A 22,113-nucleotide genomic window follows, 5' to 3' on the forward strand; every position below is an offset into this window, starting at 1 on the left:
GTCAATGAGGAAGTGGGCATGACTTATCTTTTTACTCTTCCAGGGAGGCCATCTTGCAGAAGAAGCTGTGGGAACGCGTTTCCACCCATGTGATTGAAAACATCTACCTGCCTGCTGCCCAAACAACGGACTCCGGTACCTTTAACACCACCGTAGACATCAAGCTCAAGCAGTGGACCGACAAGCAGCTTCCACACAAAGCACTGGAGGTAACGCTCATCATCTACGTCTTCATACAACTGGTCAATATTCAATACAGATCGTTTAAAGGGAGATGTCGACTGTTAAACTTTGGTTAAATCAGATCTTATATACATTTAATTGGTTTATGAGTTTGTTCCTGTTGTGGCATTTCTTTCAGAAATAAATTATGATGTTGCCAAAACTTATTTATTACAGAATGATTTAGGATTTTGCTGATATTTAAATTCTATACTTTAGCGTTGTAATACACTCCTATTTCTTTACTACTTATATTTAGTACAATTATTGTGCCCCAGACTGTAGAACAAATCTTCAACCAAGAAATGGCCTTGTGGTAAGATGAGCCTCCTCTTTCTTTCCCCACCCATTAGGTTGCCTGGGAGACACTGCAGGAAGAGTTTGCCCGCTTCATGGCTGAATACAAAGGCAAAGACCAGGACGACATTTTTGACAAGTTGAAGGAGGCTGTGAAGGACGACAGCATCAAGAGGCACAAGTGGAATGAGAGGGCCATGGACAGCCTGGTAAACACACAGTAGATCCACTCGCCCTGTGTGTGCAAGGGTACAGAGACACACGTCCATGATCATGTGCACCGAGTATAAAGAAACTGGTCTTGCTAACATTGATGCACATACCCCTTGATGCTAAATGGATGTGGCACATCTGGTAGAAGACTTAATATGTATTGCATTTACTTTGCAGCTCAACTTTCTTATTTCCCTGTGTGTGTGTGTGTGTGTCAGAGGGTGATCCAGCACAATGCTCTGGAAGACCGCTCCATCACGGACAAGCCCCAGTGGGATGCAGCCATCCAGTTCATGGAGGAAACCCTGCAGTCACGCCTCAAAGACAGTGCGTTAGCCATAATTCCCTCATGCAGTGTCACTCAGCCAGTACTAGACTCACTTCCCAGTCTTAACAATGTGATAATTTTACCTGTCGAAATGTGTCAAAGTCCTGTGTAGATGTGTAGATCAGACTAAGTACGACACAGACACAGTTGCACAGTTACATCGTGTTCAGTGCCTTCAACACCTGGCCTTATATTTCCTCCCCATTTGGATAGTGTTCAAACATAGTCATGTCCGATCTATTTAGCAGAATTTTACAAAAGATATTCTTCAATTTTCATTTGCACGTTTTCCACATTTTGATGTAAATTGGTAAACGAGTCGCTGACACATATTAGGAAGACGACAACTTGTGATAATTGGTCGTGCTTCCTTGCTATCTTGTCTAGGCAGCTCTAGTCGTCCACAGCTCTGTTTCTGCAGTGCCATGAATGCTCGTGACTTTTGCTCTTGTCTCTCCTCGTAGCTGAGTCGGTGATCGGAGATATGGTGGGTCCAGGCTGGAGGCAGAGGTGGATGAACTGGATGAATCGTACACCAGATCAGGTCAGAGTTCAAGGGGTCTCTCCTCGTACTGTGCAATAATCGAAATGTCCATCTACTGTACATCTCAACACAGTGCTCGCTTCCTTCTCTTTGACCTTGTAGCACATTCGTAACGAAACAAAGAATGAGCTGGAGCGCTTGCTGAAGCTACACGATGAGCACACAGCCTACTTGGCCAATGACGAGGTCACAACAGTCAGGAAGAATCTGGAGGGACGAGGGGTTGAAGTTGACCCTGTGCTGGTGAGATAGAAATACCTGCATCTCTGATTTATTCCTTTTTTTGGGGGGGGGGGTGTTGGAATCCTCTTGATCTTGGCTAACATAAAACACAACCTTGCTACATTTTCAGCTGAAGCATGCATACAGTGCTTCATTATGCTGCCATCCATTAACTACTGAATTACTCATCTCCTTACATGGTCAGATCAAGGACACGTGGCATCAGCTGTATCGCCGACACTTCTTGCAGAAGGCGCTGTCTCACTGTAGCCTCTGCAAGAGAGGCTTCTACTACTACCAGAGGCACTTTGTTGACTCTGAGGTAAGGAAAGAGGATGAGTAATCCCGAGTTGTCCTTCTTTCAGAACTTATTTCCCCTGTATATTTAGAGTGTGAAAAGCTAAGCTGTGTGCCTGCATGTATTTCTAGTTGGAGTGCAATGATGTGGTTCTGTTCTGGAGGATCCAGAGGATGCTGGTCATCACAGCTAACACGCTCCGACAGCAGCTCACCAACACTGAGGGTAAGGACTGGGGATATGGAATATGGTATCCATCATTCAAATATTTAAAAAAAGACAAATATAGATTATTTTGGAAATCATATTTTGATTATATATCAAACTATATATATGTTGGCCTGAGCTTATTGATATAATTTACCCGAGATCTATAACCAGTCACCGATAACCATTCAATAGGGTAATTGGTTTTAATATCAGTACATTCATATATCGGTCACCTAAAGTGAAAATAGACAATTCCTCTCACAACCAGTATAATGATGGTAAAATATGTTATATAATTCAACAATAGAGACAAATCTAAAGCATAGTTGTTTGATTGAATATTGATTTTTATGCTTTGTGTGTTTTTTTGTTCTTCCTTTTGTCCTCTCAGTGCGCCGACTGGAGAAAAATGTAAAGGAGGTGCTGGATGACTTTGGGGAAGACATGGAGAAGAAGACCCACCTCATCACTGGCCGCCGAGTTCAGCTGGCCGAGGATCTCAGTAAGACACACAAAGACTTACAGCTAAAAACACAAACAAACACCTAAAGGCCATGATTTAGGAGGCTGTTTGTCACTGTCAGCTTGTCCCATTGGTTGTTGTAGGGATCGTGAGACCCCAATGCAACTCATACACTTGCTTCCATACCTAAGCTTGTGGTGTGTTAAGTAAATGGTTCCTTTATTGGAAGTATTGAAAATGTCAGTAGGTGGCAGTAGTGCTGAAGGAAATGGTATTGACCAGTCTGATAGAGCACTATTCAATCAGTTGATACAGTGCAGGAAAGTTGGAATATGTCAACTGGCAATTTAAGCTTCTTTTTAAGGCAGATTGACTGTTGCTTTTCTATCAGACATGTATGACATTCTTCATATAATAGGCAGTAATGCTGCCACATTGGAACATTTTAAACTCGGTTTATTTTTTTATGGTCTCCACCTACTTTTAGCTTTCCACCCACCATGTTCACCCTCATATGTGTGTACTGTGCATGTATGGCTGGTCCCATGAGACTGAACACTACACATATATTTGACATACCTGTTCATGATGAAATCCCTCATACATGTAAATAGTCTTTGGTGTGTGTGTGAGATGAGTAGCAGCAGTGTGCTGGCTGTCTACCTGTCAGTTCCAGCCACCAGCCCAGCTCTCTATTAACACAACTGTTTTAATTAAACACAGCAGACTTTGCGGAGTGCCCACATGCCTAAAAGACAAGCCCAGACTTGCTCTCTGTCTCCTGTGTGTCCATCGGAATACGGTGACTATTACTTACTCGGCGACAAATGCATATATTATAATCGTACCCACTGGGATTTTGCCATCTCTCTGAACTTGATGAAAGGTTTTCAGTCACTTGAATTGGGGAAACCGCCATCTAAAATGCTCTAGAAGCCTTCGGTGTTCCTGCAGACACTTTCAAAAAGAGCCTGCTGGCCACCTTTTATTGGTCGCATCCAACGTCATGTTTGATGTATATGTTAACGGTAAGGTTTTAGAAACTAAATGGAATAGTTCATCTAGAATCATTTGGGGGTATTTTCCTCAGGAACATATTGTTGTTCAAAGAAAGTGAATCATCATTTGGAAAATCCTCGCGTTCTCAAAGGTCATTAAACAGACCCATGCCTGGCGTGCTCATTTGTTGTGTGTTCGGGTGGGAAGAGGCTTATATGAGTCATGACCAGCATGGCTCTGCTCTCAGTTTGAGCCCGGCCTTAATGGTAACCAGAGACGGCTGGGGAAAATGTCTTCTTCTTTTTTTTGGCACCACCAACGACCCCTCTAGTTGTTGAGAGTTAGTCATGTCTTGGACTGCTCCACCAGAGACGTGACCGGACCTGTAGATGTTGTCTGGTGTTTCCATGGATATGTAAATGTATTTACCTACAGGGGGTTGATTGAGCCGCACTGCTGGTTAGCAGCCCCTGACAGTAGTTGTTGGGAGTGCATTGCTTGAGAATTCCTTGCTTAATGTTTTCCTGCCTGCACAGGGTTCAATCCATAAACCCGCTGTAGAGAGGCTGTTAAAGCAGAAGACCAATCTTCTCCTGACGAGAATCCGTGTGCGAATATGCGTTTCTCTCATTTACTTTGGTTAAAAAGCTTTTAGGTATGTACTGAATGTGGTGTTTGCACAATGACACAGTGCACATGTAATATTTCTGCACTGTTGGTAAGTTTTGAAAGACGTTTCTCGGGGGTGGGCCCTACATATCCGCTAATTTTTACCTGTCTGCTCGCTGAAGGCTCCTATTTACAGCTAGTACAATGGGGGGGTTGTGTCGTCTCCTGCTTTGGTCTTATTCAGCAAAACTCTGCTCGCTAAGCAAAGTCTGCATTCACAAAGCAGAATGCAAGGCTTGCTGCCATATCTGAACTCTCTGTATGACACACACACACTCCTAATCATAGTTCCTGTCACCACAAAGGCGCATACACACAGGCAAGCATAATTTACACACGCCTACCTCAAAGTACAAGTTGCACACGCACTGCTATTCTCTCATTTACACCAACAAATCTAAAACCCATAACATGTTTTGCATGATCTAAATTGTAGGGATTAAAAAAAAACATTAAAATGTCTTAGATACACTAATTAGAAGTAATTGAAAATATGATTCATGAATGTGCGATTTATTTTTTTTAATTATTATTTTTTTTAATATAAATCCTTTGACGATAAATAACATTAGTGTTACCAAGTCAGTCAGTCTCATCGGCATCTACAAGACGTTTGTCCCCAATGCAATTTGTATTGTTTTAAATAATTTTACATAAATTGGTGCGATGATCTTGAAAACTCGACATTCAAGTCTGTCTGGAATTGGCTGCAGTGATCTCGTTTATGTTTTTTTAGGATTTCTGTTCCATAAACTTGACTTTACTTGACTTAAGTCAAGACTGAAGGTCTTTTCTTTGGTTGTTCTCAAACTCTGATAGTTACGTGATTTTCGTCTGAAAGGACTTTTTAAGGTGTTTAAATTAGAGTGTTTGCAACTTGCAGATACCCTGAGTGACCATATGACTTTATTTATTATTAGCTATATTTCTGGCTATGTTGTGATGGCGTTTAGTTGGCGGTGCTTTGCCCTCTGGCCCTGAAATATCTCACCCTGCTGTCTTTATTCCTGCTGCCAGATATTCTTGGCTTCTAATTGAATGTTTGAGGCCACAGCAACACCATTTAATTAAACATTAACATCTTCATTTTCACAATATTTTCTACATTTATTTAAACTCTTGACAGGCACACACGGTCTCTATTGTTTCCCGTCTTCATAAGGACTTCCTGACTGCTGATAGGGGACTCGTGTTGTAAAGGCCCACAAATGAATGACGCAAGACTTTTAGTGGTTGGTTTATCTGTGTGTTTGGTTTGGTTGACTCAATTGTCGCCTTGAGAAAACGCACACACACTCCTTCACTGACTTTTTCCCTCTGTGACTACCATTGAAAACGCACACGTATACAAATCATATAGAACAGTATACATATTGTATTGTGCATTCAAGTAGACAAACATACGTACAGACACACACGGATGTCGTTTTACAGAGAGTACCTATACAGTTCATATAGGCACAGTCAAACAAAGAGACAAATAGAGAAGAGATACCAAGGGGAATGTTTTCGTTCCCTCTGCGGTGGAATCGGCTTTTCTGTGACACCAGCCGAGGGGAGAGAGTGTGCGCGCGCACACACACACACACACACACACACACACACACACGGTCCTCGCTCCATTAGACACTGTCTGGAATGCCTGGACCTGCCTGGCCTTGCAAATCCTGCAAGTCAAGTAAATCCAAAAACTTTCCCAAACAGGCAAGTCATTTCCACTTCCCACCACCAAAGACTCTGCTCACTGATAGATGTGGGAATGTGGCTGGACTCTGTCATGGGATCTAGAGGGTAGAAACACACCTGTGCATGCACACTATACCCTCTCACAGACCCATGGGGTCCAGCAAAGGAACCCGTAAAGTTTGTTCTCTGATTTTTTTTTTCAGCCATTTTCACTTTCACACCTGCTGAGAAGAGTTTATTTTTTTATACCAATTCTATTATTTGTGTCACAGAGAAAACTTCAGCATCAACACTGGCAGCAAAGAGTTGGAGGGTACACGGGTCAGAACCACAGCGCTCAGGCTTTTGACAGTAAAATAGTGTGATTGTACAACGGTTGTAATGTAAACTTTCAGAAAAAGAGCTGAAGAAAAGATGTTGATAAATCTCTGGCACGGTGGTGCTTTAAGGGTTCAAGGTGAGCATTAAGCCACAAAGTTCCTGCTTCGCGTTTGGCTGGAGACATTTGTTGCATGTTGTTCCCTTTGTCTCTCTCCCCTTGTTTCCTGTCTGTCTCTACAGTCTAGTCACCAATAGATGCATGAAAATGCCCCAAAAAGTGCTGAACTTAATCTAACACCAGTCATTTTCAACATTGTAACCCATACCTACAATATATTCTGCAAATATTCGTCTCCGTATGCTTATGTCACTAACTCCTAATTGTATGGTTTATTGCAGATTTTTCTTTTCCTCCTACCAAGGAAATGTATGTTTCAGAGTTTAAGCTTTGTCAATCTGTCTGGTTGAGTTAGTGGGTGAGTGGAGGATCTGGGTCATTAGCTGTCTGACACTTTGCACAGACCTTTCTGTAATGCAGCCTAGACCCGTGGGTGTGAGTATGCGGGTCCATCAGTCTGAAATTCTGTCTAAACTGAACTGCATTGGCTGATGGGCTGACTCTGACACGCCTCAAAGCACAAAGTAAGTGTTTTTAAACAGAAGTTCAGATCAGAAAGTTGTGTCTGCATACACTTTTCCACTTGTGGTGCTCCTAGAATATCTTTTAAAAGTCTTGCTTTAATCCTGAATTAATCATGCATTGGCAAACTCGGTTACTATATTGGACAAAGGCATCTCCCAGTCATTGTGTTTTACCCACACATTTTGGCTGTTGGCAGGCATTGAACCTGTGCACTTTTACTCACAGGAGTCCCTTTGACACGCCAGAACCATCTGTCTGCATATAAAGCATATTTTCCATCATGAAAAGCCGTCAGCGCTCTTCTTTCATTGGAGAAATACTTTCTCTACTAGTTCTGATATAACTTAAGCTCTTGAAGCACCTACGCTAACCTCTTCAATGACGGACATCTTTGTTTTGAACAAACCTAAACCACGCCCGTAGCTGCGTGATCTCGTGACTTCGCAGGAAAAGGGACTTGTATATGTCTGTCGATGAAGCAATCGATGCATGATGAAATCTTCATTCCTCATTTCATCACTCCCCCCCCCCCCCCCCCCCCCCTCAATCTTCAGCCCTTTTGAAAGACAGAAGGTCACATCGCCTCAAACCCAAACTATGACCTGACCCCACAGGGCCGCTGGCTAATACCACAGGCTGCTTCATCCAGCTAGCTTTCTTTTCCACCTCTCCCAACTCTCTGGAGCTCTCATGCCAAATTCTGTCCAACTGACCCTGTCTCTCTCTCCCATTGACAGAAGGGGAGAGAGAAAAGAATGAGAAACAGAGTTGAGACCTCACAACCTCTACAATGGGGGGGGGGGGGAGGGAAGATGGGAGGCGGGAGAAGGGATAAACGCACTTAACAAAGGCAGAAATATGCTCCTAGGCAGTTTGTTGTGAGGTTGTATTTGCCCCTACTTGCAGGCAGGCTCAGCATTGCTCAGGTTACAAATACAGGTCAGGTGTGTGCCTCACTGAGCAAGAGTGTGAAAGCACTGTTAATGAGTGGTACAATGTAGAGGTGTGTGTGTTTGTCAGCGTGTGCCAGACCAGCTGTATGGCACAGTGCCGTCTCTGGAGCACAGCCCAGGCCTAATGTTCAAGCAAAGGCCTCTTAGGAGTCCACTGGGATGTCGCTTGGCTGCTTCGTTGAAAGTGTGTGTGTGTGTGTGTGTGTGTGTGTATGTGTACTGTGTGTGTGTACTGTGTGTGTGTACTGTAAAAGGTACAATGGTGCCTGTTTTGAGTAAGTGCACGATACCAGAGTGTTCCCAGAATTACTGCTTCATTATGATGTCATATTATGAGCTTCCAGACACTTGACACTCGTGAACATACATTTTAATTGCACCATTTTGCTCATTTGTCATTCATAACATACAGGCCGCCTTTTCAAAGGAGCTCTTGGTGGAATCCAAGGCATATGGTATTTTTTTTTAAACTATTTTTGTATATACCCAAAGCATTAGTTGAATTTGCCCCTTATTACCTTGATTGTCATTTTGTCTCTGTCTCCCAGTGACTTATAGCCGAGCAGTTTTGGCAAATTACAGTTATAGTTCCTTTTATATTCCCCTGCTCCACCTCCGCCCATGAAGGGGAAGAATCGGTTTACCGACTGTCGCTCCCCTCGTGGTGGCTTTTTATCCTCCTCGTCAGCTTAATAAAGACGATGTGTACATTGCGCTGGCACGAGCACCTGCACGCACTTGCTGTCATACACACACGCACACACACACCATCTCTTACTGACACTTTATTACATTCGCTCTTTCCTTCAGTGTTAAGTTGAGTTTTAAACCTTAGTCATTGGGAGAGACCATGCGAGACACCATTACTCATTACTAGTCATGGTAAATACATTATATATGGGTGGAGTGTGTGTGTGTCCACTTATGGGTTTGTGTCATTTTGTTGTACTGGTATTATCATGGCAACACGTTTTTTCACACTATGCAAAAGGGACGTTATTGTAAAGTGTTACCACTTTGGCTGTTTCTCAGTTTTTCAGAGACCCACTTTAGTGTCGCCGTGCTCACACTGCACCCGACCCTAATGCCTATCCCTGCGAGTGGCTGGCCCACAGGGCGGCGGCTTCATGTAGTTTTTTACGGCTGTGCCCTGTTCTGAAGCCAGACCTGGGAGGGGAGCTCGCCAGGCCAGCATCTTGACCATAAACACATGGGGCTCAGCCTTGCTCTGGACCCACTTTGCCTTGAGAGACCCTACTAGGAGCTATTGCCCCCGACAGCACAGCTCCCAGCCTCACTGGGGCACGTTAAGTTTGTGATTAATTTTGGTGTGATTCACTTAGCAGATTATTTGGGATTTTTCTCTTGTACTTTTTTATTTGAGCCAGAAGCCATGGTATTTATCCTCGCTATAATGAATCTGGAAGAGCAGATTCCAATGAACACCTTGCCGCCACACACAGCACTTTACAACAAGATCGCCATCTTCACTGCATGTTTATATTGCGACCGATGAATGAGACAGATGTGCAGAAGATTATGGATTTAGTAGGAATTAAAGGTGTCAACAGAAGGTGCTCTGAAGAACAGGGATAATGTGTGAAGTGTTTTCATGTTTGCACATGCCGTCACTTTCTCCTTTCTCTTGTGTGGAAGCAGAATACAATAAAGCGCTGGTTGTCTGAGCTTGCTCACCGGAATGCCTGCTCAGCCTCACGCTCACTTTGTTTCCTTTCATCCCCTCCCCCCTCCTCCTCCTCCTTTGAGCAGCTTCCTCCAGAGTGATTAGCGAGTGCTCCTCTGTAAGGGATGACGTATCGTTCTGAGGTGTTGTGTGCACATGCTTCCCCAAAGTCGGTACCGCTCGTTTCTGGCCTGCTGCATTCACGCCACCGATCGGATCACAAGTTTAATGCCGGTGCACGTGTCGGACAGCTGTTTGGCTCTATTGACATATAAACTGAGAGACGGATATTTAGCTTTTTACCATTGCTGCAAGATATTAGTACCTGATCATGTTTGTGTAACTAAAGGTTGACACGCACACATCGGTGTATTTTTCTTTCCACATACACACTACAACACGATCCTACATAATCACTGTCCACTGTGGACTGTTTTTCAAAAAGTCTTTTTCTCCATTTACACTTCTGTTGATTCAACTCACTCCTTTCCTTTTTGTCTTTTGCACCCTTTTTTCCACCTTTCTGTAAAACTCAATCCCACTCTTCCGAACACGATTTATTTTTTTTGTCTCTTAATGAAATAGTTAAACGGTATCGCTTCGTAAAGTAAGGAGGCTTAGTAGTGATACAATACAAGTTCGTTTTTTTTCCCCATGGAGGAGCGAACCTCGGGCTGCAGAGCTGCTGCCAAATGATCCATCTTCTCCCCGGGAGCATCGAGTACACGAACGGTAGACCCACAGTTGCTGCTCCTCCTGCATTTTATCTAATCTTATCTTGTTAATGATGTGTGCAAACGACTTCCAAAGTGAACTGACTTCTCTCTCACAAGACACCCGAAAACATCTGTAAATATCTTGAATATTCTTTTTCCACATCTTATGACGGCTTTCTTTGTACTGTGGTGTCAAAAAGGCTAGATTAGTGAAGAGAACAAGGTTAAAACTGTGTAAAAGAGATTTGCTGGTTTCTTTACTCCTCTACGACAGTTAACTAAATATCTTTAAGTTGTGGACAAAAAAAAGACATTTGATGACGTAATCTTTGGCTTTGGGAAACAATTATATATATTTTTTTACAATTTTCTGACATTCTATAGACCAAACAACTCATTTATTAATCAAGAAAATTAGCAACAGATTAATCGACAATGAAAATGATACTTATAGCACAGGAGTCTCTCTCACCTCGTCTTCCTCCTCCTTCCTCACCTCACTCCAACAAGACTTCAACCAGCCACCTGCCCCTATTTACAAAGTGGTGACCTTTGTCTCTTTCCACTTTCCCATCATTCATCACTTCCCCCTTATTCCCTCCCGGTCACTGTCTCACTTCCTCTCTTCGCTCCTATACATCCATCCTTCCTCTCCTGTCAACAACCAGGCATGTCTAAGACATGTTGCACAGATGCATCGTACGCAGCTATACAGCATTTATAGCTCTTTATCAGTTATGAAAACAGGCTCCGATGAACCAATACATTTGTATAACAGTTTAATTTAAAAACAACAAAGCACTGTAACAGCGGGTTTTACACAGACTAAGTGTTTGTACTTAATCTGCAGGTTATTTGGCTGCTTCTGAATATCCTCCCTGGATACAAATAAACCCGCCGGACTAAAGGAAACAAGAGAAAAGAGCTGTGTGTGTTTTAGATGACAACACATCAAGAGGCGATAAATGTAACTGGTGATAAAGAAGGTGAATGTGAAGCCATCGATCACTCTCTAGAGGAGAGACGGACCAAGTGTGGGAAAATAGGAAGAGAAGGAGGTGTGTGCTTCTGTTCACATGTTTCCAGCGCACCGTATCCACCGGGGACCCATTCCCACTGATCCTCCAGTCACTCAAACGCATGCAGAGGTCCGACATCAGATGCTGGTAAAGATGAGGTAATAGGAAAACCATATAGGTGGAAAATATGCTAACTTTAGGTTGGAATTTTCTCATGTCATGACCACACTGGCCGAGGAGGCTAGCCGTACCCTGTTTTTGATTTACTGTTGTCTCGTTAACAGACAGAAATTTGGGGTCTTGTTTAATGGACAGTTTTGTGGTTGACAATATGTGGGAGAATATCTCGGACAAACCCTTGGCAAATCAGTTGGCCAGACTATCTTTCAAAATATGATGCCTGTAGATGTAGTGCATGTGTGGGTAGGCTATTTTTGGAGCATGACGTATATTTCAGCTGAAGTGTTGAGTATCAAGAAAGACAAACGGGGCGTTAGATACTTTGGTCCTTTCTGAGGCACCAGTGCTAATTTTCGGCCTTTGCAAGTAAAACACCTGCAGTCCATATGAGCCTGAACAGGCCTCTGCTTAAGGCTCAAAGGAATTCCAGGTGCGTTTGCTGCCTCTCAGCGTTACATGGATGTGCCGGTGTGTGGGGTCCAGAGCAGCTGGAAACGGGTATTTACCTGAGGGCAGCGGAGAGGAGAGGACACCCGGCATGTCTTATCGCTCTCTGTGTTGTCTTGTGTGATTGGCTGGTTTGGGGTCAGTGCCATGTCAAGAAGGGACTGAAAGAAGGTGATTAAAAACAGATCCTTTACATTTAAACCCAGGTACCGACGGGGCTGGAAGTATGCATGCCTGTTTCTCAAACTTGAGTGTGTTTTTGTTTTGTGCGCTCACGCACTCTGAGTTCAGCTTTAGTTAACTTGGTCCACACACACCTGTGGCCGACGCAGCAGAGGGGAGTTTCTCTGCGGGATTATCACATCCTCGGGTCCATGTGGCTACTCGAGATGGATTGCCACTTAGCCTCAGCACAGGAGTGTAAAAATGTGAGACTTGGAAAACTTCAGACTCGTGACTTTCTGTGATTTACACCATGAGTCACGAGTAGACTTCCTGTCTCAGACCTGTTCATTTTTAACAATACGTATGGAAAGTGATGCTGACTGTTTACTGCTATGTTTGGATGATACGTTTCAGTTGTTCTGTGTTCATGATCATTTACATCTACTGTTGTAGCTCTTCCCTCAGTGAAACCCATCAGGCCCAGAACTAAACCCACCATCTTCCAAATGTTGTCGCCACTATCTTCATCTTTATAACCCCCCCGTACTAAAATCAGCTCAAATCTCTCGCCCCTTCAAAGGCCCAGGCAATGCTTGACAATAAAACCCGCGCCGCACAATCGTCACCTGGCTCTTTCCAAGGACTTCTCTGCCGTTTTGGTTTAGTCTGACCCCGAGCGTTGACCTGTTTAGACCTACGTATGTGGTTCCCCAGGTTGGGCTGCTCTTTCCCAGGCATCTGTTTTCTAGATAAGAGCTGTGACTGCGAGGGCTGATTCATTGCTCTGTCGCTGACACGGCGTTTTGGGCCGTCGACATCCCAGCTCTCCCAGTGTCCAGGTCTCCCATGGCCCAGTTTTTATAGCATGACAATCCAGATTTAGTGACAAATCAAGCAGCATGCTGAGGAGAGAAGAAAAAAAAAAAAGGGCTTTTCTGTTTGTTACATTAAAAGATCGCCTTTCAAAGGCAGAAACAGCCGAGCGTTAAAATGTTCCGTGTCCCTACCTACACTGTGACCCTGGCGGTCATGAATGATGACAGGTTGGGACAGGAACCAAACCCCCCCCCCCCCCCCCCCCTCTCTCGCTCTCTAGTGACTATAATGTGAATTGCTGCTAAAGTAGCCTCAACCTTGGCACCAAACTTCATCCGCTGAAATCTCTCTGTTGCCACTTTTTCATAACAGCCACCCTTTCTTTACAGGAGAGTGGCCATCTCCCACAGTAAGAGGATTATTATTCTTTCTTTCTCACAGTACGTTGCAGGCCTCCCTGTCCCCTCTCTCTCTCTCTCCTCTCTCTCATCTTCTTCTCTCCTCTGTCCTCTCTCTCTTCTGTGTTGGCTACTTGTCCAGCAGGGCCGCGCAGTTTCAAACTCTAATTACAGGTCAATTAAAGCCTTTGTGGCGCAGCTCTCCTTCTGCCAGCGCTTCGGCTGCGGCAGGCTTACGGGACTCGACGGAGTGAGAGTGAATGAGATATCATTTCATGTGGAGATCAGCCGAGAGAAGGTCTTGAAAGAGGGAATTTGGGGGGGGGGGCGCTCCCTTCTCCTTCTCTCAATGGGCGAGAGTCCCTCCATCCTCGCCAACCATCTTAAAGAAGGGGCCTCTGGGATAGAGGCCAGAGGATTATGGGAATATTCATGACCAGATAAAGGGGTGAGCGGTTGAATGACTGTGTTTTGGGGCTCATCTCTTAGGTAAACAGGAGCCTAAATGGAGTTTTAGATCGCTACTCCCACTGCTCTGCGAGAAGCCGGCAATGGTGACTCTGTCCACTTTTTTTTGTTGCATTTCCACAGGACGGAGAAAAGAAAGCCTTGTTGTGGCCTTTTCTTCCTCTTGCTGCTGTCTTTTTGTGGCAAACAGATGGTGTGGGGGAAATAAATATCTGTTTCTCACAGTTTTTATCCTCAGAATATTGGCTTTTTTGAAAGACGCCATTCACATTCACCAGTGGCCTCCTGGGCTGCTGAAAGCTGCTGAGGGCTCATTTTAAAGTCATTAAGCATCCTGTGTAAGGGAGTCGTTGATGGGTTTAGTTAGGTCTTCTCTCCAAAATGCCATAATGGAATATATGTAATATATATTAAAATAGGTGGCTGATCATTTGTCAGGAGAGACAGAAGATTTTGTGGTCAAGTGTTGTGCTTGCTGGGAGCTGCTGCACATCTTGTGACTCTGAACTGATTAAACGTTATTCAAATGAATGAGGGAGCTGCAGTACTAATGTCAACCCGAACGCGGCCCGAGGATAAAGGGTGTCGTATCTTGTAGTATTGTAAAACCTTCTGAAGGCAAATAAGTTTATTTATTATAAGAGCTGCCCAGTGCAACCACAGTTTAGTGCTCCACTGGATCAATGATGGGTTTCAGTTGTGTCAGCCGAGTGATTTTCAACCTTTCATGGTAAACTTTTCCAGACAATCTGGGGAAACAAACTTGTGTCTTTTCTTATCACAAGCCCTCTAATCTAACCGCTGCTGACCCCAGTGATTTAGAAGAACACGGTGTCTTTGCCCGGCGGTTGGATCCTTAATGTTTGACCCGTGTTAAGCGGTCTGCATGTGAAGCACTGAGGCTCCATAGCGCACCTTATCATCAGCCACATCTAAACCCACTTCGAAGCTTTGAAGCTTGAGCCAGGGGATTTCCCATGTTTTTGATGAGCCGACAGACGGTAACCTCCTTTCGCCCGCACCGGCTAAAACTCCACACCCCCGTATACCTCACATCTCTTCTTCAGGTCCAACAGATGTTGGTAATCCTACTCTGATTGGCTCAGATTGAGCTGTGTAGTTCTGTGGTCAGGGCACGCAGCCCACGCGGCTGAACCCTTGTCAGTTGCCTTTGAGCCGTGCCCTGCGGTGGGCTGCGTGCTGGAATGGCGTACCGCCGGGTTATGTTTCATTCAACCCCACACCTGCTGCACTGACTTGTCAGCGTGCCCCTCGACAGGCCCCCTTAATGCCTCCATTAGGTGTTGTAATCTCCACCTAACGCCCTGCCATTTTGCCTGAGTGTGTTAACAGAGTATCAAAGGCCAGGGAGTTTGTTTTTGCCACCTGCCAGCGTTGAGTGTGTAGGAAGGTGAAACAAAGGTGGAGGTAGCGTGACTGTACAGCTCTAGCTGGTTTTTGAGACGTTCCGGTAGTTTGACTTTGTTGTCCAAGTTTTTCTGTCTGTCAGTTAATTCGCTCAGTTCTGCCTACCTTTTGTGTGTGTGCGTGTGCATGTGTGTGTTATCCAGAACTCCTCAGCTCTGCTAGTATTTCAGGAGGGGGGGGGGCTGCATCTCTCCTAAGAACCGTGTGCTTTTCATCCATCAGGAAAAGGATACCTAAGCAGCCGTGCTCCCATCAAAAGGGGGCTGCACACAAGCCCCCCGAGTACAATATTTAGTTTCACTCCAAAGCACGCACACACTTATTATCACCTTTGTGCCGACCTGAAATGGACACTTATACGACACTGTTGCTCTGAGGTCCGAACCACAATGATTTATCTCCCTGAAAACGGGGCAAGTCTTTTTTTCTTTTTTTTAATTTTAAGTTGTTTTCATTGGGCCTTCTTTACAGGAAAATAATCGACAATAGGTTGCCTATGGATCTCGTGTGGCCGATTGATCAAGACGGAGCAGTGCTAGTTTGTTTTTCAGAGCCGGTGTTTGAGTTTGTGCTTGGGGGAGATCCAGACAGATTAGCGAGGGTGACGGGGAACGCTGGAGAAGCCAGCCAGGCCTGGAGGTGCAGCTGGCATTGCGAGCCACGGCTTCCTTTTCTCTGTGTTGGCCCACAGACTTCCTTCAGCCACTGTTTAATCAGTGATTAAGACCGCTTTAGATGGCTCGCTCATCTCGTGTGACAGTACATGTCGGGTGGAAGGATTGCCCCGTCTAATGCGGTCTTCGGACAATGGGAGTGTAATCGTGAAAAGAAGTGACTGATTGTTTTTCCAGTAGATTCCCCCCCCCCCCCCTTTTCATGTGAAATGTTGTTGTTATGGTATCTCCCTCTGTCCATTAGCAATGTGCCCGTGAGGTACATACCATGAAAAGGGGAGGGTGAGAGCTTTGATGTGGTCTTTGCTGACTGGGAAAGGGTACACAAGTCTTCATCATCACATGTGTGAAGTGGTCTTGAGGTTTGGCTGTCGCTGTCAGAGGGCCATCTGGTGTTTTGGTGAAAGATGTGAGGGGGTTTCTACCTGCAGAGGTATATGGTTGGGAGGGGAATACTGTTTAATATTTCCTCTGTTTAAAGAGCAGATTTATGATCCTGGTGTCGCTTCACTTGGAACTCATTTTGTTGACTGACTTGATTGATTGACTGATTCACACTGTTTGAAGGAAAGCAGTCCATGCTTTGAATAATCATTGGAAATGTTTATTACAACGATTATATCCATTATCAATTAATATTCCACTTCTTTTCCTGATGATCCATTAGAGAATAGTTTACATGAGCCCAATTTGTTGTCTTCAGCTGTGTCGCAGTGACAGAAAAACATGCAGCATACTTGTGCTGGTACCAGTTCTCCAGAGGCCAAGCTGAGGTCCTCAGATGTTTTGTTTCATCTGACCAACAGTCCAAAAGATATTTGGTGTACAATGATTTAAAACACAAAAAAAGCTGACAATCCTCACATTTGAGAAGCTGAGAGCAAAGAATGTTTGGCTTTTCTATTTTTTTTTTTAATTACTAAAAGATGACTCAATTATTAAAGTTGTTGCTGACTAATTAATTGACATTGTGTTTTTGTATTTGTTTTGTGTTTTTTTCAGGGGTTTGACTAACGAACCTGCTTTTTGTGCTTTTCTGTAGAGAAAGTTCGTGAGATTCAGGAGAAACTTGAAGCCTTCATAGAAGCTCTTCACAAGGAAAAATAAGACAAGCAGGTATTTGTCTCTGTGCTGTATGGTGAAACTTACCAATTGTTAAATAATAGTAAATAGTAAGATCCTAAATAAGTACTGGCACTGGGAAAATGGTAACTGTGCACTGTGTGTAAATATAATCTATTGTTCCTTCTTTCCTTTACAGAACTATTGAAAGTAAATGTACGGATCCCAACAGAGAAATGCACTGAACAAAGACGAGAGAATCTGTAAATGACCGTCATCACATCCTGACCTTGGCCACACCGCTCACTCATCTGATTTTAATACCCGCGTCCTGGCTACCTGTCCCCCCTTTGAAGCTGAGGAAAAGATGGACCTGAACTGAAGGAAACAGTTTTCAAGCGTTATCTTTGATTTTCCTTTTTTTTTTTCTCTTGCAAACTGTCCTCGGTCCAGAGGGGAGATCAGGAGGGAAAAGAGAAGCATGCACAGTGTTGTCAGACATCTAGCCTCTCATTTTCAATAAATGAGGACTGTGTACATGTTTTGTTTTTTTCCAGCTGATGGTGTCTGTGTACATGTGAGTAGAAGAGTTTGTGTCCTCACTGATGTCACCTTTGGCGCTGTTCCTGATGGGTGAAACAGCCTTGAATTGAATCCCTTTATCTTGCCTGGTGCTCCTAAAATACGCCATGACACTTACCTGGTACACAAGAATTCTCCTATATTTAACAATTACCGGTTCTTTTTTTTGTTGCACTTAAGTTATCCCTCCAAGCAGCAGCTATACATTTATGCTCCATGTACCCCTAAATAAGAGCAGCAGATGTCCTCATAAACATAAGAGTAGAAAGTAGCTTTAATATCCAGCTTCCCTCTCATCAACTCTCCCCATTGTAACTCCACAACAACCACTCATCAACCGGACACGACCAGCTCTGAACGTGTCGGAAACAATAGTATGTATAGATCTATTTCTTTTTATTTTTGATCTAATGGGGTTATATTTGACAATGGTTTGTTAATATGTCTGCCAAATGCACATGATGTCCTGGTCATGCCACCTTTTTGTTTCTGTATTTGTCTCGTGTTTCTGATGTTTGCACTTCCATCATTGTACATTTCCTCTATACTCTCCCCGTGTTGTAGCTAAGAGATAATAATAATACTGCTTCCAAAGGAAAAACAAATGGGACGCCCTCTTGATAGGTTTACAAATGTAATTAAACATAAATTCAGGATGCTTCTAGATTGTTGAGACACATTATTAAACTAAGAGCAGCAGTTTTTCAACTGATTGTGATGATGTATTTTAACATATTGCATTGTTATATAATGTCTAAGGTTAAAGATGTCATTTCTCAATAGCCACATTGCATCATCAGTTAAAGATGTCATAATAACAGTGTAAAAGTAAATTATCAACCAGTTTAAACCTACATTTGATTTGATTTTCAAACGCTATGACACTGTCCGTTGTTCCACTCAATGTCTCCACTTCAGACCTGGGTTTAAGTCTTTAGCGCACTAGTATCCAGTCCATGGTGGTCCAGTGACGCAGGGGGAGGTGGGTTATCCCGATGTGTTTCCAATCCGCACCAGGTTTGGTGGTTTGGCAGGACAGTTATGTCTATGTACGTACATGTGCACTTGCACATATCTACTTTTCCTCTCCTTTCTGTAATGATAGTCATTAAGATCATATGCCTCTTGCTGCTTGGATTGGGGGGGGGATTGTAAATGAACAGAAGTTATCGTCAAAGTTAAGAAAATGGTAAATATCTAACATGCTGGAGGGTCATTTTAAACTGAAATGGTATACTTTTGTCAGCTCACTGATTCTTCTACACGTCACTGTCCAGGGCTGGATGTTGCCACACTGCTCCTAATATTGTGCTTTTTACTCATTCTCATCTTGAACTCCTTCTCTCACATCCACCTCCATCATTGGGACAATTGGGACTCTTTCCATCACCCACCTAGACATCCACTCACTCTTCCTAGCATGAAAAACTGTCTGCTTTGACCGAAGGTGGGGTATTAGACTGCGTAAAACCTATCCACTCATTCATGTGTGTATGGGTTTGTGTGTGTGTGTGTATATACATACATATGTACAACAGGTGGTGCGTTCTGTACAGGTAAAGCCATGGAGCTACTATAATGTACAGCACGTGTATGCAGAGTGAACAACTTGTGTAACAAAATCCACGAGTTGGTTCAAAAAAATGTTTTATGTTGTAGAAAGTAATGTTTGCATGGTGTACCCCATCAGATGTGCTTTATTTATTTAATTTGTGGTTCAAAGAGAAAAATAAAGTTGACAAATGCAAAATGACCTTTTCCATGTTGTCATCTTGTCCAATCTGTGTGAAACATATTTTATAGTTTCATTGAACAATGTCCATTTGCCTGAACCTTTAGCCAATGAGAACAGTCAAATAATATGAAGAAAGTTGACAAAGCAATCTCATCGCAAACTTTATTTAGTAGTTTTGTGGAGCTTTCGACGATGTATGCTCTTCATCAGCAAATGAGTGAGTTTGCCCAGCTATCATAGAAATGTTTTTTTAGTTTTTTTTTTATTATGTCACCCTAAAAGTGGAGGTTCAAAGCTCATTCTTGACCTAGAAAACGGTTGACAAAACAATCACTGTTTTCAACTTTAAAGGCTCAGAATCTACTTTTCCATGAACCAAGCTAATTCCATCCACTGATGGAGATCATGTTCTGTGATTGAAATGACCAAAACAACTAAATGCACCTTGTGTTAACATTGTTTTTTCAACTAATGTTTCCAAGTCGAGAATGACCATTAAAACTCCAAAGAATGAATCTACAGTCGTTCTAGCGGCTCTGGGGGGCTGTGCGTAAACCCTGCTTTGAGCTAAATGCTAACGTCAGCATGCATGTGCAGAATGACAGTGGTCTTACCTGCTAACAACCAGCATGCTAATTAGCAATAAACACAAAGTACAGCTGGTGGGAATTCGTTTTGCAGGTATTTGGTCATAAAACAAAGTATTGGACAAATTTTCAAATTTGGACCTCTTGATACCGCTAGAGGAACGCTTCAGTGATCACCAAATCTTGCCAGTCATCACTTGTCATGATTACAAGTCATCATCTGTTGACAGTGAATGTCTACAACATTTCATGGCAATCCATCCAATAGATGTTTAGTTAAATAGAAACCTGGCAAATTAAAGGCCATCACCTTTGATGCATTGTTTCACTCATCATTGGAGAGTTGTGTTGCATGAATGTGTGTTTCCATAATATAGTCTGCTGTTGTCCTACAGCTGGTTGCATCTGGATGCAGTGACCTTTGTGCTGATGTGATGAGGCCTCTGGTTCAGGTCTGGACAAACCTTCAGAGTATTTAACTCTGCAGGCTGTTATCTCAACCCTGAGCAGGCTGAAGACACGTTGCAGCCTGAGGCAGCAGCTCGGGAGAGGCAGCTGAGGGCCTGACTGATTAATAAGTCAGAGTCCAGAGGTCCTCCACTCCTGGGCATCCTCTCTTCTTTCACAAGAGCCTGTTTGTTACTCCATCTCCACATTGCTCAAAGGGAAGCGCAGTGGGGAGGGGTGGATGTAGAGGGGGAAGGCCTCATCCTCACTACCATCACCTGAGGCTTTACACACGGAGATGACTGCCTAACGTCAACTTTCTATTTTCTGTGTGGCCATTATATTCCCGTTTTCTAAAAAACAAGGGGAAAAAGAGGAAGAAAAAAAAAAAAGCCTAATGAGTTTGTAGCAGCGGTGAAAAGAAAGGGGGGAAAAGTCAACCTCCAGCAAAAGGCCTTTGTGCTATCAGATAGCCACGTTCTGGGAGGAGGGAGGACGGCCGGGACACACTATACACCATTAGCATCTGCAAAGGCCGTCACGTTGACTAATAGCCAGTGCCACAACGGCACAGTGGTTCAGTTTGTGTTTTCCCTCAATCCCCATTATGTTGGTGACACAAAAGCAGCCGGGCCAGACTTTTCAAATGTGCCACAGCAGCGGACGTGCACAAAGCTTCATTTCTAGTCTTTCTTAAGAAAAAGAAAGGGCCGATCTTGTTGCTTCGTTTTTTTTAAAATCCCCCACCTCATCACACACACACATTCTGGGTCTTTTGGCAGGGGGGTGTGGCGGGTCGGTATATGATGAAAACGTTGAATAAGTCTTAGAAAAGGGCAATAAATTGTGGGGATGGGCATTTTTTGTCAGTAGCAGCAGTGTTAGCATTTGTTTGCCTTCTTGTTGGCGACACTGGCTTTGTTCTCTATCTATTATCTATTAAGCTCTAAAAGCAGATCATCCAATGTAGCCAATTGTTTGTGAATTCAGACTTCGATGGACATAATTGATTAAAAACATATTTGCGTCCGACATGAACACAATATTTTCTGCCAAAGTTCAAAATGTTTTCGAGATATTTTCTGTATTTTGTGTTTTGTCTGAGGTCAGCTTCAGGTGGATAAAGGTGATGTCACGAATTTCTGTGCACCAGTCATTCATCAGTTTAGCATTTTTTTGTTTTCATAAATAATAACGTTGTTTTCCTAAATTGAATTATTATTGCTGCATATTTTGTACATTTCAAGGTGTGTAGGATTTTGTGGCATCTAGCAGTGAGGTTGCAGATTGCAACCAACTACATATTTCTCCGCTCACGTCCTCTCTTTCGAAGTGTGTCAAAGAGCTACGGTGGCCTTTAGGAAATGTGGAAACGCAAAAAGCCTTTCAGAAAGGAGCCAAATAAAAGTTTCGCTATTACGAAAAAAATACATACAATTACAAATTAATAATGCTTAATAATGCTTCCAACAAAGCTTTTGAGGCAAATGTTATAATGACATTGGTATGACGTGGTATCTTCATGTTTCAGGAGCTTTCCTTTCTATGTATTGTTTTTGGTGCTACCTACGGTGCTATTTTTCTTTTTTGGTGGATAAGCTGCATGATGCACTTTATTTTTTATTTTTGACAAAAAA

The 22,113-nt window shown here is 43.3% G+C and overlaps 1 protein-coding gene across 9 annotated transcripts in view; it reads left to right on the plus strand.

The window, feature by feature from the left end:
• opa1 (OPA1 mitochondrial dynamin like GTPase) overlaps positions 1-19,460 on the plus strand; it is a 34,299-nt gene extending 14,839 nt beyond the window's left edge. For 6 of the 9 annotated variants that reach the window (XR_012953100.1, XR_012953101.1, XR_012953104.1 and 3 more), the window contains 12 exons: positions 44-209; positions 576-728; positions 951-1,059; positions 1,525-1,604; positions 1,707-1,847; positions 2,032-2,148; positions 2,256-2,349; positions 2,726-2,836; positions 10,413-10,484; positions 11,319-11,645; positions 17,106-17,179; positions 17,325-19,460. Coding sequence is in view for 3 of the 9 variants with exons in the window: in XM_076088094.1 (XP_075944209.1) it covers positions 44-209; positions 576-728; positions 951-1,059; positions 1,525-1,604; positions 1,707-1,847; positions 2,032-2,148; positions 2,256-2,349; positions 2,726-2,836; positions 17,106-17,170 (1,036 nt within the window). In the remaining 6 variants the exon portion in view is untranslated. The remainder of the gene's footprint in view (positions 1-43; positions 210-575; positions 729-950; positions 1,060-1,524; positions 1,605-1,706; positions 1,848-2,031; positions 2,149-2,255; positions 2,350-2,725; positions 2,837-10,412; positions 10,485-11,318; positions 11,646-17,105; positions 17,180-17,324) is intronic. The other 3 variants (XM_076088094.1, XM_076088095.1, XM_076088097.1) reach the window with 1 other exon arrangement.
• The last annotated feature ends 2,653 nt before the right edge of the window (positions 19,461-22,113 follow it).

This window comes from Anarhichas minor, unplaced genomic scaffold (assembly GCF_050575085.1).
Source record: "Anarhichas minor isolate MPS153535 unplaced genomic scaffold, ASM5057508v1 ptg000010l, whole genome shotgun sequence".
NCBI lineage: Eukaryota > Metazoa > Chordata > Actinopteri > Perciformes > Anarhichadidae > Anarhichas > Anarhichas minor.